This window comes from Castor canadensis, chromosome 8 (assembly GCF_047511655.1).
Source record: "Castor canadensis chromosome 8, mCasCan1.hap1v2, whole genome shotgun sequence".
Taxonomy (NCBI): domain Eukaryota; kingdom Metazoa; phylum Chordata; class Mammalia; order Rodentia; family Castoridae; genus Castor; species Castor canadensis.
In genome coordinates, this window is record NC_133393.1 from 103,502,096 (window position 1) to 103,521,817 (window position 19,722).

At 39.9% G+C, this 19,722-nt stretch overlaps 1 protein-coding gene across 1 annotated transcript in view; it reads right to left on the reverse strand.

Annotated features, from left to right (window-relative positions):
• Window positions 1-19,722, reverse strand: part of Ppm1h (protein phosphatase, Mg2+/Mn2+ dependent 1H) — a 273,222-nt gene that overhangs the window by 58,037 nt on the left and 195,463 nt on the right. Inside the window, exon 6 of the mRNA XM_074083812.1 lies at window positions 6,393-6,511. Within this exon, the coding sequence (XP_073939913.1) occupies window positions 6,393-6,511 (119 nt within the window). The remainder of the gene's footprint in view (window positions 1-6,392; window positions 6,512-19,722) is intronic.

Below are 19,722 nucleotides of genomic sequence, written 5' to 3' on the forward strand. Positions count from 1 at the left end.
CAACTGAGACATGGCTAGTGAGACTTGGGAAATTTATTAATTTAATTTTAACTAATTGAAATTTAAACGGCCACACGTGGTTACTGGCTACTGTGCTTGAGAGCACTGAAGAAAGAAAAGGTTTCCTTTGCCTTCATCAAAACAGGCAGTGCTGAATGGAGAAAATGATGGTTGACTCCATTCTGTTCCCAGTGGAAAATCCCCTTATTTGCTCATAGTTTTAAGAGAAACAGAGGTGGAGAAAATTATCCTGACACATCATTAAGTTAGAATCATAAAATGCTGCAAGAGACAAGAATAAATGGTTACCATCTCTGGAATCTTTCAAGATGAATCTGCCTTTTCTAGAAGCTCTAAAAAAGCAGAACAAAGCCCACCCCCCACCAGACAAAGAGGTTAGTGACAATGGGAAAAGAAGCATTTTACAAAGGAGAAACCTTGGTAGAACAAAATATCAAAAAGCCTGTCATCTAAAGCACTACTCTCTTTACTAAGTACACTATATGATCCCATGTACAACCTGGCCCCTGGACCATCATAAAGGCTAAAAAAGGCTTTGCATAAAGGAAGAATTCTGGTGTATGTTGCTCATAACCAGAACCATCTGGAAGCAATCTCACATTCACATGATGGGCTTTTCTTCTTTGGCCTTTGCTCTCTCTATAAATCCCATCAGCCCAGGAACAGCTGTCGGAAAATTTGGCCTGAGGCCAGGGGTGAAGTCACAGCCCCCTCCCACACCAATGTCATCCTAGGCCCCCAGCTGGCTTGTCACCCCATGTGGCTGGACACAGGGCAATAACATTATTCTACACAAGAAAGCAAAATCACCAGCAGTCACAGGAGGAGAGACCTGGTGCCACAAAGCCAGCTGTGAGAAACTTGTCTCAGTTGGTAACATAGATGCTTGCCAGCAAATTACAGCCTGAGACAGCTCAGAGGGCTGTGGGTCAGGATACAGACCTCTCAAGATGACACAATGCCAACTACAGCGAGACCCTACAATAGCAGCTTAGCACAAAGGGCTGGAGAGGAGGGGCACTCGGGGATTCTGGCACCAGGACCAATGACACCAGGCACAGAAGGTGAGAGCTGAGTGGGTGATGGGAGAGCAAGGGAAGGCCACACCAGGGACCAACTCTGTGCTGGGAATAGACAAAGGCTTTGTAATTCAAGGAACTGAGCAAACTATCTGAGGAAAGGGGGGCGGGGAGGTAGGAGAGCCAGGGAAGAGACCAATTTCATTACGATGGGCCTGGTGACAATAACCTTTTGTCCTCTAAACAATCTGGTCCAGCCAACTGCTCCACCATTTCTGGGAAAGCATGAGAGTGAGAGAGAAAGGATCCCCATCAGGAGGCAACCGACTCATCCTTAATTATGAGACAAGGCTTCCCAGAGCTGACATCCTCTCCCACACTTCGTCCCTGTTGTAGACACACCACAGAACACTGGCATGGTGCTCCTCTAATAAGAGCAGTCAATTTCCCTAAGCACAGGAGGTTTGGAATTTTCCCGCATTATTGCCATCCCCCAAACCATGCACAGACTCTTGGTGAGAAGTGTGAAGCATCCTAGTTTAATCTGACCAGTGGTCTATGGGGAGCTACAAAAGTCACTGCCTTCCAGCTCAGACAATGCTTCATTTCATCCTCTTGTCCCCTGAAGGGCCAGGAAGAAGACTCCAACCCTAGTGGATAGAAGCACCCTGCTTAAATTTAAACCAGAACTCAATACTGAGTAAAGATGTCTAGTTGTAGTCTGAACAAATTTGGCACATTGCATCAAAAAAATCCTGGAATAAAAGTCTTTATTCTGATACTAGTGCATTGGTGGAAGCTGAGCAAGCCACTGCATCCCTGAGCCTCTATTTACTCAACTAAGAAATGGGAACAAGGGGGATCATTTCATAGTTTGCAGCACACTCTGAAGTTATGTACCTGGGTTCATACCCTAGGCTTTTCTCCGACTAGTCCAATATCCTTGAGTCAGCCTCTGTGCCTCAGTTTCCTCACATATAAAATGTACCTAGTTCATAGGGCTGCTTTATGAGTTAAATACGAGAAATTAGGTAAAGATCTCACTCACATGCTTTGCTTTTAACTCCCCCAATAACTGTCAGCCAGGCCCATTACTATCATAATTAATAGGGAAGAAGGGGGAAATAAAAATCTCCACCACTAGGAATTTACTGAATGGATTAAACAGTTTAGCAGTGGGTAGAACCTTTGTTTGACAGGTTTCAGAGCCCAGGGCTACTTCTAAAGCCAAGAAACAAAAGTGGGACTTGGTATGGACGCATTTGTACCACAACACATGACACATTCCAAATGCCTGCTGGTCCACCTTCAACCCCTTTATCAACTTGGTAGTAATCAAAGGCTTTGGTGGGCATTCACTTGGGGAAAGAAATAGGCTACAGATCCCCACCTTCCTTTGCATAAAATTAATTGTGTAATCCATGTCTATAGACAAGTAAGAAAGGCAGTTGACTCAATCTTTTTAAGACCCTGAAAGATAACTTCTTGACCTGAGACTTTCTGTCAGAGGGTAAAAATATTCTTAAAAGGAATTCATTGAAATTGGGTCAGGGGGTTTACATAGACTGCTTTTGGTCTAGACTGTTTTTACACTTCCTAAGTTTCTCCAACAAAGATATAAAGGGCTTTCCTTCTTCATAAACCCCATTTTCAAATCCAAAGAAGGAACAGGTAGCAAACATAAAAAGGTGTACATAAATTCCTGCTCAAAGTTAACTTTGTGAGCCAACAGCCATGTTGAGAATTACACTGAAAACAAATCAAATCATGTCTGACTGGAGCCATTCTCAGTCCTGGCTCTGCAATTATTTAGTACCTTCCGTGACATTCCATACAATTAAAACAGCTATTTATGGTCTGCTTATCTATGTAGGACCCTGTTAACATGGGAGGTGGAAAGGAGATGGACGGTGGGGGATATGTGCATATAAAGTTGAATATCATCTGGTTCCTGAAATTACCTACATTAAAAAAAAAATTAAAAAACGGGGGCAATCTTCAGCCATTTGTTAAAGGGAAAGATGTACAAGCCCTCCAAAAAAAAAAAAAGTACAACTTCAAGCGACTGGAAAAGAGATCATTAAAAAACTAACTTCATAATAATGTCTGAATGGATCATTTACAGCTTTTGAAAGCACCTTGCCCAATAAAGTGGGGATGCCTATCTTCTCATTAGAAGTGCTCTCCAAACTACTAACGGAAAGTTGTTCTCTTTCCCCCTATGAATTGACACTACGAATCTGCAACAAAGATACTCTTCTGTTTATGATGATATCCTAGACAAGATATTTACAAATTTGTTCAGAAGACTTTGATCTGACTTGATTTTCTGGCATAGAAAGAGTATATAAACAGCCTTGTCTCAAGTTCAACATGTTTCAAATGTAAACTCAACATACCCATCCTTCTCCTCCACTGTCAACAACATTTGTAATCAAATTCTGTTGATCACACCCCTCTTCTTTCAGCCAATAAATAACTGCTGCCTGTCTACATGTGATAGGCACCATAACTATGCACTGGCACCCCCCCCGCCCCCCCCCCACCACATCCCCAAAAGTTTACAGACTAATTGAGAAGGCATACTTAAATAGGCAATGAAGGTTACTGATGACTTACACCTTATACTTAACCCTTGACCCAAATCATCTTACTTCTTACTCATTTCCCTTTTTTACTGTTCTCTACTTCTATTGTGCTTTCTAGCTCTGGAAACCTCACATAATGTGTTTCTATGAGTTTTTCCCTAGGTACTTTAACTTGCCTTCTGGAGTTAGTCTCTTCTAAGCTTAATCTTAAAATAACTTTCCAGAAACATCATTTTCATGTAATTCTCCTCCTCAGGAATACACAAGAGAAACCTACAGCCTCCTACAGTAAATCTAAATGTTTGGCTTCCCGTGTCCCATTACTTTTCTTGATACCAGTTCTGTCTGTTCCCCATATTCTCTCCTCTTCTATTTAGCCATTTTCCTCACTGTCTTTTTAGAGCTACTTTTCAATCCCTTACCCCAACCCTTGGATTTCTGAATCACTTTATTCCTCACCTTCAACTTTTTTGCAAGATGTGCTGATTTTGCTGATTGAATGCAAATCGGTTTATAAGAAAACTTAGCCAGGGTTAGAATAATGAGCCTAGGACATAAAAATTCAGAAGCGTAAATATGATGAACTCTTTCTGATCCATTTATGTGTTAGAGAAGGAGCAAATATTTGAGTCTGTGTGGGATTTACAAACTCTGTTCTAACTACACAATGCCTGACTGCATGCTGGAAACAACCACAGATTAAACATAAACAAAATGCAAGTTAGTTGTATTTTACAAAAAGAATTATTTGTAGAAACAGGTGGTGGGTAGACTTTGGCTCTCTAACCCTATCTGTTGACCTCATTCTAGAGGAATAAGAGTAGATTTGAGTGAAGCTCTTCTTTTTCATTTGGCAAAGGACAATGAAGTCCCTTAGGCCAGCCCCTTCTCTTCCCTGAGTAGTTCAATTTGTTTTTTTTTTATGACAATATGTACCCTAGAAGTAGATCTCTAGCCTAGAAGTCATGGCCATAGAAATCTGGGCTACGATCATCTGTTTCAACTGTTTGGGTCAATGATGAAGTGATAATGAAAGCTACTTCCCTGCCTTTGTTGGAGACAGTGAGCAAAGGTAAAGTGTCTCATTCTGCTATTGTCCCTGGTCTGGCCAGAAGTTCACTCATTAGGATCTCAGGATCTTCACCCACATTCCTATGTGCAAGGCAGTGCTCTCTCACTTAATCCTTACATCAACCCTATCTCATGTGTAAGCACTTGCCATCATACCTATTTTTCAGACAGAAGAAGTAGATGAGGTCTTAGTCAACATTACAGAAATGGTCTTGGTGATTTGGGGAATAAGACATGCCTTATTAATAGTTCTTATTTCAATGTGAGTATGATAAAATGCAGTTGAGTCTCCATATCTTCTGGTTTCACATCTGTGGATTCAATCTTGGGGATGGAAAGTACTTTTTTAAAGTGCTTACAGTGAATGTGTTCAGATTTTTTGTCATTATTCCCTGAATGATACAGTATGACAACTGTTTAAATAGCATTTATACAGTATTAGGTATTTTAAGTAATCTAGAGGTAATTTAAAGTATAGAGGAGGGAGAATGTGCCTTTGCTGTATGCACACACTATACCATTTTATGTAGGGAATTGAGCATCCTCTGATTTTGGTGTTTGTAGGGGATCCTGAAACTAATCTCTTACAGATTGCAAGGGACACTTGTAATGAAAATAGCTTACTGTCTACAGTCTTAACAATGAATTTTCAAAGAGTATATATATTTTTCACTGTATTCATAGAAAAACAAGGGTTAAGTAGCATATCCAACTTTGCTCATTTAGAAAATTCAAGAGTCAGGATTCATACCTAAGCCAGCCTGGCTCAATAAGCTCCTGACAGATCCTTTAAGCCCCTCTATCTATTTCTTGTTTTGCTTATTTATTCATTTATGACAGTGTCTTGCTATGTAACCCAGGCTGACCTTGAATTCATTATGTAGCCCAGGCTGACCTCAAATTCTCGATCCTCTTGCCTCAGTCTCCCCAAGTGCTGGGATTATACAGATGTGAAGAAGCCACTATGATGGACTAAAGTCCCTCTAACTCTTTAAGAGCCCTAGCCTAAAAAACATAAACTTTAATGTGTTTCAAAAGGCTCCAAATGATTGCTCCATGTAAAACAGGGAATTAAGTCAGCTTCATGGGATCCGGGATCCCCCAGGAAGACTTCAAGAAGCAAAGAGGCTGGGAGTGGTGTTTCACACCATAATCCCAGCTACTTCGGAGGGAGAGATAGGAGGACTGAAGTTTGAGGTTACCTTGGCAAATAAATAAATAAATAAATAAAATTTAATGAGTCCCTATCTCAAAGAATAAGCCAGGTGTTATGGATACACGTCTAATTCCAACTGTGAAGGAGGCATGGGTAGAGGGATTACAGTCTGAGGTTGGGCCCAGGCTAAAATGTGAGACCATATTTCAAAAATAATCATAGGAAAAAGGGCTGGGGTTGTGGCTCAAGGAGTATTGTGATTGCCTAGCAAGCAAGAGGCTCTGGGTTCAAACCTCACTATTACCAAAAAGAAAAAAGAAGAAAAGAAAAAAGCAGATTGGCAAAGTAACACTTGTGATTTGAGCACTGGTCCTAAGCAAGAGCCAGGCATAGGTCTAGGCATAGGTCCTTGCCCTTCAGCACAGAGCCAGGTATCTGGCTGCACCTTCTGACCTCAACTGTGAAAGTGGCTTTTAAAAACAGTGAAGCTTCCTACACACTGTGGTGGTGCAGAGGCGGAGGGAGGCATGCTCTTACCAGCCTGTCATATTAAAGTCCCTGTAGAGCATCTTCTTTCCAAGTTCCTTTCTCTGTACTCTCCTTGGAAACTCCAAATGTGTGAACTCATTTCCCAGCAAGTGAGGCTGCATGAATGCCTAATAGCAAAAAGAAAAAGAAAGAAAAGCCACACACATATTTAGAGGACAAAATAAGTCTCAAGGATGTTTTGCAAATTGAGAACCCCATAGTTCAGAGACAAAAAAAAATTGTCTCATGTTTTGAGGGAAGTAGATTTCAGAATTTAAAAACTAATAGATGAACAAATAAAAATCATGCATTTAATTTATAGGGGATGTCAATTTTTCAGTTGCAATCAAAGGCACATGTAGCTGACAGTGTAAGGAAAAGTGAATGAGTTTCTACAAAGTTCACTTTTTAATTCAAATTCAAGATGGTCCCATTTTCTGAACTAGCATGATGGTGAGGTAGGAGGGGAACAAACTTACCCTGATTCTTTCCTCCTTGTCTTTCTCTGCTTTCATCTCACTTAACCATAGTTACCATGGCCTTAGCCTATGAAAGCTGCATGTGAGTTTCCAGTAAACACAAGGGCGTGAGACCATGGGGTGCAGCTAGATACAACAGAGAGGAATGCTCTGCTGGATCCCCTCCAGTTTGCTCTGCAGTCATTTGCTCCAGTCATTGGAAGACTATACCAGAGCAGATGGCTTCTCCCCTTCCCCCCAAATCTCTGTTCACATTACAAAAGTCTCAAGCAAACAGTCACTTAGGGAATTGTTTTGAAACTACAAACAGCCTCATTGTTACATTCAAAATTCAAATCAAGCTATCCAAGAGATGGAACATTCACATTTTAACTTCCTTGCACAGAAGTCACACACCGTAAGCATACCTGAACTAGAATTTCCCACATCAAGGATTAATGCCTGCATATTAGCAGTGTGGTGGAATGGATCAGTTGTCTTTTTTTGGCAGAGAAAATTGTGGGCAGAGCACATCACAGACTGGCACTGTCAGAAGGCAAGGGATCCCTGCCAAAGGACAGATGGCCATGCCCTCAGTTTACTGGTACAGGTTGAGTATCCCTTATCTGAAATGCTTGGGACTGAAGTATTTAGGATTGAGAGGGGGCAGGTTGGAATATTTTCATATACATAATGAGGTATCTTGGGGATGGGACCCAAGTTTAAATGTAAAATTCATTTATGTTTCATATACACCTTATACATGTAGCATCAAGTTAATTTTGTACAGTATTTTCAATGTGCCTGTGTTTTGACTGCAACCTGTTGCATGAAGTCAGGTGTGGAATTTTCCACTTATGACATCAGTGTAAGTCCTCAAAAATGTTCAGATTTTGAATTTTTGTATTATGAATGCTCAACCTACAATAGGCATCACACACAGAAAGGTCCAATGTCATCAGATCACCTACTGATGCTCACAGCGGCTTGGAGCTGCTACTTAGATGTTAGTGATCTGAAGCTAAGTTAATCAGGAGCCAAGGAAGCAAGTGAATTGTTACCAGGCTTGTCATATTTGTCAAGAGATGGAACTCTGAAACAGTGGTTTGGAGCAGGCTTGTGGACAGAACAGGATGGGAGGAGATAGGACACAATGACTGAGGGCAAGAAGACATGTGCCTTCTTGTCTGCTGGGAACTCTGGATTGCTTTGAGAGGCTCTTAAACTCCGTGGGGGGGTGAGACTTGAGTTGCTGATGGCTATCAAGTAAGCTTAAATACTGAATTTTACTGAGGTAAGTTCTTCTGAGAAAGAAGAGAACTAATACTTAATAGAGCAGGTCTATGGTATGGGTTTTGAGTGAGACAGAATTGGGTCTGCATTGAGGCTCTGCATTTATGAACTGTGTGATTTTAGTAGGTCACTTAATTTCTAGAACCTCAGTTTCCTTATCTGTAAAATGAGATTCATTACATATTTATCTCATATTCCTATTTCCATAGTTAAATGAAATGTCTCTAATGGACTGATCATGGTTATCTTTATTATCTTTGTGTATAATAATAATAATTATTATATCCACTTGATGATTTTGAGTCCTATTACCTCCAAGTACTACATTCAGTGCTTTGTGAGTCCTCATTTCACTCTCCTAACAATCTTATGAGCAGGAATAGTTATTTAATTTGTAGGAAATGAAATCATGGAGCCTCTGTTTAAAATGAAGAATTTCAAGATTGGGATAGCAGTACATTAAACTAAATGCCAGGCCCTGGGTGACTCTACCAGTTTCATACCAACAAGCTAGCCATGCCTGAAGGGTAGACAGCATCCTATTCCTCTTGTACTGTGGTCCACCGGTGAAAACTGAGGAATAGAGATTTAAGTAGCCAATAAACAGGAGCACCTGCCCTTTACCCTTTATTGTCTTTTAGAATTCTGAGGCTGTATCAGCGTGGAATTCAGCTCATACTTCATCCCGAAGTTGTATTGGCTCTAATTTATAGGTTTCCATGTGACTTATATCTGGCATTTGATACACCCTATCTTGCCCAACAGTGCTACAAAAGTTGTGTTGTAGACTCAACTTAAAAATGAGGAAACTAAGTCCCAGGAAAGTTAAGACACATAGCCCAAGGTCATCAGCTAAGACTAGGTGGTTCTAGAGCCTGAGATAAATACCCTGCTCAAAACCTTCATCCTGCTCTGCATTAGTCCTTTAGTCTCACACACCGCATATATTTAACAATACAGTAAGAGACCCACAAATGGCCCATGATTTTTTTCTCCTAGATCACCCAGTTGAAATCAGCAGACCCAGTTAAAAATTAATAAAATCCAGACTTGCAACAGCATAGTTACAAGGATATTCCTGACATTATTTATTACAGGAAATAACTAGAGGAAATAATTTAATAATATAATGAGAGTAATTAAATAAACCAGCAGAAATTCATACAAAGGAATTCTATTCTATCATTCATAACAATGCTATAGAGAATACGCAATGACATGCAGGATTAATTTAATTGTATATACTTTTCTTTTTTGGTAGTACAGGAATACTACTAATGACCTCATGCTTCCTAGGCAGGAGTTCTATCATGAGCTAAACATCCAACTCTGAGAATCGATTTAATTATAAAAACCAGGTTGTTAAATAATATATGTATTAATATTAATATTAATATAAGCTTATATTTACTTAAGGCATATACACTGATATATGTGTGCTATGATCTGAATGTGTCTCCCAAAAGTCATGTATTGGAATCAATCCTCAGTGTGACCTTTGGGAGGTGTCTAGGTCATGAGGGCTCTGTACTCATGACTGCCTGATGCTGATATAAAAAGGGCTTATGGGAATGGGTCCTCTTTCTCTTCTGCCACATTAACAAAAATGTCCATACTGTGCCAGGAGTAATTCCAACTACTCAGAAGGTGGAGATTGGGAGGATTGTGGGCAAAATGTTAGCAAAACTCTACCTCATCGATAACAAAAAAACTGGGCTATATCTGTCATTTCAGCTATGTGGGAAGCATAAGCAGGAGCAGTGTGGTCCAGGCTGATCCTGGCAAAAACATGAAACCATATTTCAAAACTATCCAAAGCAAAAAGGTCTGGGTCCCTGTCTCAAGTGGTAGAGCACCTGCCTAGCAAGTAAGGGCTCTTGAGTTCAAACTCCAAAACTGCCACAAAGAAAAAAAAAAGTCTATACCAGACATTGGTGCCTTAATCTTAAACTTCCCAGATCCCAGAATTGGAGGGAAAAAATTTCTGTTCTTTATAAATCACTGTCTATGGTATTCTGTCATAGTAGCACAAAATGGACTAAGATAACATGTGAGTATAAATACTTGTACACAATACACACGAATTATTGACAAACAGGATAGGATCCAGAGAACATTTCATCACAAGCTCTGAGTACAAGGTTGATGGAGTTCAGGACACATTCCCCCAGAATGATACCTTGGCATTTGAGGAAGCAGCAGAAGCAGGATCTATATGGTTTGGACTTAAAGAACTGTGTTGGAAGCTTGTACCATAGCTTGAGGCGCTATTTGAGGTGGTGGAACATTAAAGAGGTAGGGTTTAGTGGAAAGAAGTTAGGTTACTGGGGGTGTACCCTTGCAGGGGCTATTGGGATTCCAACCCTTTCTGTCTCTCTCTGTCTCTCTCTGTCTCTCTGTCTCTCCTTCCTGACTGCTCTGAGGTAAGTGCCATGTTTCTATCATGATGGCCAAAAATAATGGGCCAAGTGACCATGGACCGAAATCTTTGAAACCATGATCCAAAATAAAAGTTTCCTCTTTTCAAGTTGATTTATCTCAGGTATTTGTCATACTAATAGGAAGCTGATTAACACACAGACCATAGAAGCTAAAAAAAAACCATCCTTCTCATCCCTTTTCCCCTGATGAAGGCCATAAAACCTATCTGACCTTCTGAAAATAGGTTATTAGACCCTCCATCCAGGATGAACTTGGTAGCATGCATGTGTAGTCCTAACTATTTGGGAGGCTCAGGCAGGAGGATGTTTGGAGCTTAAGAGCTAGGCAACAGAGGGGTCCTGCCCTACACCCAGGGGAAAGGAATGTCACACAGTAATGCCAAGATGATTCTTAATAAGCAAGCCCTGCTGGGTTATGCCTTCATCCAGTTTATTACCATTAGATCAGAAATCCTTTCACCCTCCAATCATACTTATGTTTGATGCCCATAAAAATAAGTTTTCCTTGTTTCTTTGGCTTTTCATTTCTGAAGGATCTTGTGCCATATATAACTTACAATAAATAGATTTTATGCTTTTCTTAATTTGTCTTTTGTTATAGGGCCATTAACTATGAAATAAAAAAAAAATCCCGTCTCCCCTTTGAGGGTAAGTGTGCCCAGTGCCAGGCAGTTTCCCTCCTCACAGGGGGATAGTGAGTCCTTGGATGTTGCTTTAGCCAAGGGACTCCCCCCACCCTTTTTCTGGTATACATTTGCCTGAGCATTTGCCTCAGAAGATCTGCTGAAGCAGATGCTTGGGGGTTACCTGGCAACTCTTCTGCTGCTTTGCAAGGCCCCCCTCACCTTTCCCTCTGAGGAAGAGGATAAAAGCAGCCTTAAACTCTGTGTTACTTGGGACATGGTACACACGTCACATGAAGCCCTTCACAAGCTCAAATTGCTTGCTTCCTCCCTGGATAACAACAAGGTACTGTCTTTCACTGAACTTAACATGCTGTTTATTAGATGCACCATTATTTCCCCACCTCAAAGAAAACAAAGACTGCCAAGTAAATTGTATATAGTGCATTCTTACCATATCAAATTTTTCTTTTATTCCTTTTAAACTTAATCAGTTTTTTTGGTGGTATTGGGCTTTGAACTCAGGACCTCATGCTTGCTAGGCATGTGCTCTACCACTTGAGCCATGCCCATAGAATTCTTTTATTCTTTTTAGAAGAGCTTCTTTAAACTTAGGACAATTTTTTATCTATATTTTTGTGTATACTTAATAAGAGTCTTATAAGCAAAGTACAGATGCTCCACAATGGAGTTACATTCCAGAAAAAACCTACTGTTAAGTGGGGAATGCATTTAATATCACAAACCTACTGTACATCAGTGCTTAGCAACATGGTACACTGTAGAGTATCCATTGTTTACCTGTAAGATCTTATGGCAATGGGGAGCTGTGGCTTGCTGCTGCACCCAGCATTGTAAGAGAATACTATATATCACTAGCCTGGGAAAAGACCAAAATTCAAACTTGGGCTAGGGAACTAAAAGCCTCAAAGCCAGAGGTGTGGAAGTTCCCAAGACAGTTTGGTAATTATCTACAGGATTACACCACTAATCCCAGAATTCAGGAGGCAGAGGTAAGAGGATGGTGAGTTGAGACCAGCCTGGGACACCTAGTGAAACCATGTCTCAAAAAAACAATAGAAGGAAAAAAAAAACCCAAATTAGACATACGATTTCTATTGAATTGCTTTCACACTATCATAAAGGTAAAGAGAATCATAAATTGAATTATTATAAATCAAGGACCATTTGCATATTGGCTAAAACTTTCCAAAACTTTTTCATATTTAGAATTCAACTGCTCTTATCACTTTCCAGCTGTGTATCATGGGGTTCATAATTTTCCACAGTGTCCCATGTTTCATGAGAGCACTGTGTGATGCAGCATTTCTTAAATAATCCACAACAGAGTCACACACTTCAAAGCTGGAGGGGCAGAAGCTCTTTAGCCAGGTTGGCAATTATCTATAGCCAACTTACTTCTGACTCCCACCTTGGTAATATTGCTAAACAAGTCTGATTCACACCTTCCCAACTGCCTTTATTCAACTAGTTTGATCCAAAGAGCCTTAGGAGCAGCTCAGTTTAGTACACAGATTTTTTTTTGTAAATCGATGGACACCCATTCATTCTACAAGTTGGTTTGACAGGGCTCAGGACATGTTATTCTAAAATATCTTACACTGGCATTTGAGAAAATAACAGAAATAGGAAAATCTCTCTTGCTTTCTCTTCACCCTTTTCCCTTTCACCTCCAAGGTACCCATTCTCCATCCCTAAAGGGAAGGAATAGCCTTATTTCTGAAGATACTGGGCCACAGCAGAATCCGAATAAATATGTCTTGCTAAATTCCTGTAGGTTATTGCCATTAGATCATAGCCCCATTGTCCAATCCTATTTATCCATGAATGTTCACTCTTAATCAAACCTAAGCATAAAAATACAAGTTTACATGTTTCTTTGGCTCTTATGAAGTGACACACCTTTAATTTGTGTTTTTCTCTTACTCTGTTTTGTTGTTGTTGTGGTTGTTGTTATAGGGTCCTCACCACAATCCTTGTAAGAGGAGAAAGAAACCTTTCCTCTACTCATTTGATGCTTGCACACAACCAAATCATACCTGCTATTAATTGTTGACAACAATTAATTATAAATGTTTCAACTTCATATATGTTAAAAAGTATCTTAACTCTAAGGAAATACTGTAATATTCATCCTTCACTGATACTCTTGCCAAACCCTTAGAATTCTCTACCTTTATGGCAACTTTGCTTCCTGTCTTGCTAACTGCCACAGAACATTTGGCATGATTCCTTTTCCTTCTCCTCCTCCTCCTCCTGTTTCTTCTTTCTCTTCCTTTTCTTCTGTCTTGTCCTTCATGGTGCTGGGTACTGCATGATTTCTTTTCTGATACTATCATGCCTACTGTGGAATTATGAGTAGTGCATGTATACTTGTGACATATTTTCACCACTCTTTCTTCTTTAAAATCACCATTCACTTTCTAATGGTACGCTTCCTTCTTACTAGTATTTTGAAATGTCACTACCATTACACCTGGCAGACTCTCTGGAGTTAATGGTGTTAAAGTAATGCAACTCAAGAACCAAGTACAAACAGAGGGAATATATGGCTGTTCAATGAAAAATGAAATGCTGAAATACTTGTCAGGTACACAGTACACAGTCTGCAAAAACTACCTGTTGGTTTTCAGAGGAAGATACTTCTGCGTGTTAGCATGTCTTTTCTTGTAATTGTCATGAAAGTTTACACATGTCCTTATATGCACATCATTACATGTGTACATGTTTAAAGTCACCAAAATATTAGAAAAATGTTACCTGAGAATACTCTTTTTCATTTACACATACTGGTGAATATTTCTACCATTAAACATAGATTATTTCTTCTTCTTCTTTTTTTTAAATTTACTGGTGCTGGGGACTGAACCCAGGGCCTTACATGGGCCAGGCAAGTGCTCTACTACTCAGTCATATCCTCAGCTCAGATTACTTTCATTTTTTGAAAAATTCTAAAAATAATTAGTTTTTTGGGATTTCAGTGTTCAAAGTCATTTTTTTAAAGTTGAGAAGAGCTTCCCTGCTTCTTGTTTCAAAAACTTTAGGGAAAGCTAACGTCACTGGGAGTAGTCAAGCAGGCAGGGTCCTGGCTCCGAAGCAGTCTGACAGGCCAGCAGGGAGACACTTGGTTGGCAGAAGCACAGTGGCCAAAGAACTTAGGAATTTGGAACTTCTTAGAGACTACCCAGTGTCCAAGAGCCATTATTGGTTAGAATTACTTCACTCATCCTGGCCTGTCCTACTGCAGGATTGCTTACATCAGCATTTGCAGTCTTGAGTTCCAAAAGTGATTTTATTTTGAATTCATTATAAGCAATAAGATCCAAGCTTAAAGTCTGTAAAACGTGGGAGAATTTGTTAGGTTGCTTTAAGCAATAAAACCTAATGACTTTCTGGCTCTAAACTTGTAAGTTTCATGAATAATTTTGGCATGGTTTACTCTGCTTCTCATACCTGGGCAGTTCATAAATATGTGTATTTGACTACAACCCCTTCCCAAGGCAAATTTCATAGGGATACTGCCCTATTAAAATGTGGACCAAACCCAAGGTGGGATCAAGCACACATTAAGAACTCATGCGCACCTGCAAAACAAACATGCTGTATACTATCTTAAATACTCCTTACTTACCTGATATGCTGGACATATTTTAAAATTTCATTTTTGGTGATGTTATTTGAATATATGCATGTTAAAAACATTTGCCAAGCTGCTGGGTATATGGAAATATCAGCTACACTTAATACATTCATTATTTTTAAAACCTTAGCGATATTCCAGTGCCCAGCTTAACACCAACACAATTACACTTTAGTGATTATTTAAACTTCACAAATAGTTTAAATTTAAAAAAAAACTGCCTACTAGGCAACATTCTTCCTTTTTTTCCTGAGGCATGGTCTTGCTTTGTAGCCCAGGCTGGCCTCTTATCAACTTGAGAGTCTCCTGCTTTAGTCTCCTGAGTACTGGGATTACAGTTGTGAGCCACCATGCCAGGCTCTTTTTCCTACTTTTAATAAAATTTCGTCCAGATGCTTTTTGGTTAGCTGGCCAGTGAGTGGCGTCAGCTAATGAGGAAACTGTCTTGGATTTGGGGTTATCCAGCCAAAGGAATTCATGCAATAAACACGTGAGCTCCAGCACATGCCACGGACCAGGGGCCAGGAATTCCAAGAATGAGAAAAGAGGCTCCTCTGCTCAGAGCTCACACAGTTCAGGGGGAGATGGAGGAAAACTTATAGGCAAAATGATGATATATCCAGGCACCAAGGAACAAGCTCATGGGGAGAGGGGGGGTCAGAGAGAATCTACAGAGGATTTTAAGAGCTGTCAGAAAAGGGGCTTGGGACTAGTGCAGCCAAGTGGAAATGGGTAGAGGCTTAGTGTTTGAAGGTGCTTAAGAATTTCCCAAGGAGAGAATGGAGTGGGGCAAAGAGGTGGCAAGAGTTTGGCTACCTGCAGGACACTAATAAAGACCCTTATACAAAGAGTAACATGCAGTTAAATAAAGAATACCTATAATTAAAAAAGCAAAATTACTTTCCAAAAACACTGTTCAATGAAGTATAATATATATGCAAAAGTGCTTGTATCATATATGTACAGGGTGATAAATTGTTACCATCCCCATCAGAACTCATCCAATCCCCTCCGCTCCCCCAAAGGAAAGTACATTCCAAATTCTAGATGAGTTTTGTCTATTTTTGTACTGTATTTGGAATTTGCTAGGCTATCATGCTCCCTTTGTGGGATGTTAAGTCTGTGAGATTCATCCATGTTGTGTACAGTCACAATTTGTTCATTCTTGATACTATACAGTATTCTATGCTGTGACTGTGCCACAATTGCCTTGCATCATTCTACTCTCCATGGGTGTCTGGATAATTACCAGCCTGGGCTACTAAAAACAGCGCTGCTATGTACTTTCTAGTCTTTTGGTGAACATTTGTACACAGTTCTGCTACACAGATACCTAGGAGTGAAACTGCTGGGTCATATCATGTCCTGCTGTAGGAAAGCCTGCCAAGCCCTTCTTCAAAGGCATCATTCTAGTTTCCACTCCCTTTAACAGAATACAGAAAGTCAAAACACTTAAGCGTTAAATAAGATGGTAGATACCATGACAGGCAATATTTTGTGAAGTCCTCTGACTAAGACTTTTAGATTAAGTTTTAAACTGTTCAGAACTCTTGGAATTTGAGAGGAAGTTATCACAAGAAGAATTTCAGTGTCTAATACAAATCTTTTTATTTTTTTTCCGAAGTTGAGTAACCTTTCCTTTTTCTTACTTTTAGAGGGGAAAAATATTGTTGGATTATATGAGAGAGGGAGTGGAAGCCATTGGAAGCCATACAATTCAAGATGATTTATCATGATAGAAAAATCTAAGGTCAAGAATGAAATGAAATTAATAATATCAGCCAAGCCACTGGTGATGGCTAATGGTCACACTATCTGAGAAGGCTCTTTCAGAGCCAAGGCTGGCTGCCTAACTTACAGTACAGGAATAGAATTGTTTTGGTTTGGGTTAAAAAAGTGAAGGAAAAATGTGAGATGGCTGAGATCCCAATATGTATGGGCTGGATTCTTTCATGAAAAAAAGAATCATAACTTGTCCTGAAAAATCTCAAAGTAACAAGAAACAAGTTTATATATAGATAAGTTATCACAGAATTGAATATTGCTAAAATTCTGCCTGGTTTATGTGGAATTCAAGAAAGATTCACATTTACCCTTCTATGTGATCACTGGAACCTGTGATGAAAATAAACATGAAAAATGCTACAATAGCCTGTCATTGTTTAAAATAGAAAAATCAGAAACTCATATGCAATTTTATAAGGCAGAGTTAAATGGGGAAGGAAACTGGGATTGGAATGGAATGTTCCATTATTCAAATGTTCTTCTAAGGTGCAAAGCAGAGAACAGCCTCTTTGTGACCAAAACCAGGGTCACCAGGTTTAATCGTCTGCTGTCAAGTGAAGTAGGAGGCCATAGTGGCAAGCCTGTCATTTTTACTCAGAAGCACACTTGAACTTCCCCATCATAGCCTCCTATCTTACAAGCAGGTTTGGGCTGAAAGAATACTGTTGTGGAGATAACTCTAAAGCATAAAAAGTCCCAGCAAGCCAAGAGGTACAATGCTATTCACTTAAAGTCTTTCCAAGGAGACAGTAAACAGAACCAGGCTCAGTGCAGAGCCAGGGTAGTTCCAAGGACACTGCAAGGAAGCACCTCAGATAATGTTGCACTTGTGTGTATTAAATGTGTATTTGAAACCCACTTTCATCTTGTCTGTACATTGTCCTTGATGAAAAACAGCTGCAGACTTAGATTATTCCACAAGGACAGAAGTACACTATTTGAAGGTTTGATGATACCAGCACATCTTAATGTAATCAAATAAGAGTTTATAAATATGTCTGGGCAGAATGAAAGGAAAGCCATCACTCTCACACCTCAGGGCTATTAAGGTCCCCCCGAGGGAGATCAATTTCTGGCTGTCACCTGAAGCAAAGGTGGGGGTGATTTCCTTGAGGCCACAGCATCAGAATAGTCAACGCCACTGAGGAATGCTTATAAACCAGACTCCCATCCCTCTCAGCTGAGCCTTGACTCCATCAAAACACTCTCTCTAGTTTGGTGGGCTCCCTTATGTATTTTATTTCAATCACTCTTTTGCAAACAGTTTTTTCCTCTTTTTAAATAGCCCAGCTATAGAAGAGCAAGGCTTATTCATGCCTATAGGATCATACGCTCTCTGTGGCTGCTAGGACAGGAGTATAGGGCCCCTCATCCCTTCATCACACACCTGCCACATTCTGTGTGAACATGTCAAACCCACAAGCCTGCTCAATTAATCACCCTGCCTGAAAATCTATGAAACAAAGTTCACATTACCCAAGAGCTGCATGAAGGGCCCTTGAGGTCAGGATGCAAGACCAAAGAAAATTAATGTGCCTGCCACATCCATCATCTTGCAATCTGCTTCCAGCTCCATAATCCCTGAATGTCCAGACTGAACATACCAAGAACATTCCTCTCTGATGCAGATCAAAATGGGTCACGTACAAAGGGCTCTGACCACGTCCCCCACCCTAAAACCCCACTATCCACTTTGACAAGTTAGACAGCCCTGAGGCTGTAGACATCTGCTCACAATAAGCAGCTAGGGACCATGAAGTTTTAATGACTCTATCATAAATGTTTCTTTACACATCATAAACATAAAATGTGATTTGCCCTTAGAATAGGGAATAAATATACTGTTGACTTTCTAGCAATGTACTAACTGGGTGAGATCATGAAAGGGAAAATGGTGCTACAACTATCATTGCACTAAATTTTCGCAATTAGTTTAAGGAAATGGATGCTCAAAAAATGAACAGGAATAGATGCAGTTAAAATAAAACGGAGCTGGTGGAGTGCCTCAAGTGGCAGAGCACCCATGGATAGGTAGAATCAACAGAGTAAAAATGGCTACACTACCATTTCTACATGTTTAATGCAATTCCCATCAAAATCCCAATGACATTCATCACAGAGATTCAAAAATTTACGCTAAAGTTCATTTGGAAACACAAGAGATCACAAATAGCCAAGGCAATACTCAGCAAAAAGAGCAATGCTGGAGGTATCACAATACCTGACTTCAAACTATATTACAAAGCAATAGCAATAAAAAACAAAATGGTACTGGCACAAAAACAGACATGAAGACCAGTGGAACAGAATACAGGACCCAGATATGAATTCACACAGCTATGCCCACCTTATTTTTGACAAAGGTGCCAAAAACATATGATGGAAAGTAGACAGCCTCTTCAACAAATGTTGCTGGGAAAAGTGGTTATTTGCCTGCAGAAAACTGAAACCAGATCCATGTTTATCACCCTGTATCAACTCAAAATGGATCAAGGACCTTAATATCAGACCCAAAACTCTGAAGCTAGTACAGAAAAGAATAGGGAATACTCTGGAAGCAATAGGTGTAGGCAAGGACTTTTTCAGTAGAACCCCAGCAGCTCAGCAACTAAGAGAAAGGATGGACAAATGGGACTACATAAAATTAAAAAGCTTCTGCACAACAAAAGAAATAGTCTCTAAACTGAAGTGACTACCCACAGAGTAGGAGAAAATATTTGCTAGCAATTCATCAGACAAAGGACTGATAACCAGAATATACAGGGTGCTCAAAAAGCTAAACTCCCTCAGAATCAATGAACCAATAAAGAAACGGGCAACTGAACTAAACAGAACTTTTTCAAAAGAAGAAATCCAAACGGCCAAAAAACACATGAAAAAATGCTCACCATCTCTAGCCATAAAAGAAATGCAAATCAAAACCACACTAAGATTCCACCTCACCCCTGTTAGAATAGCTATCATCAAAACACCACCACCAACAAATGTTGGTGAGGATGTGGGGAAAAAGGAACCCTCATACACTGCTAGTGGGAATGTAAGCTAGTACAACCACTCTGGAAAACAACATGGAGGCTT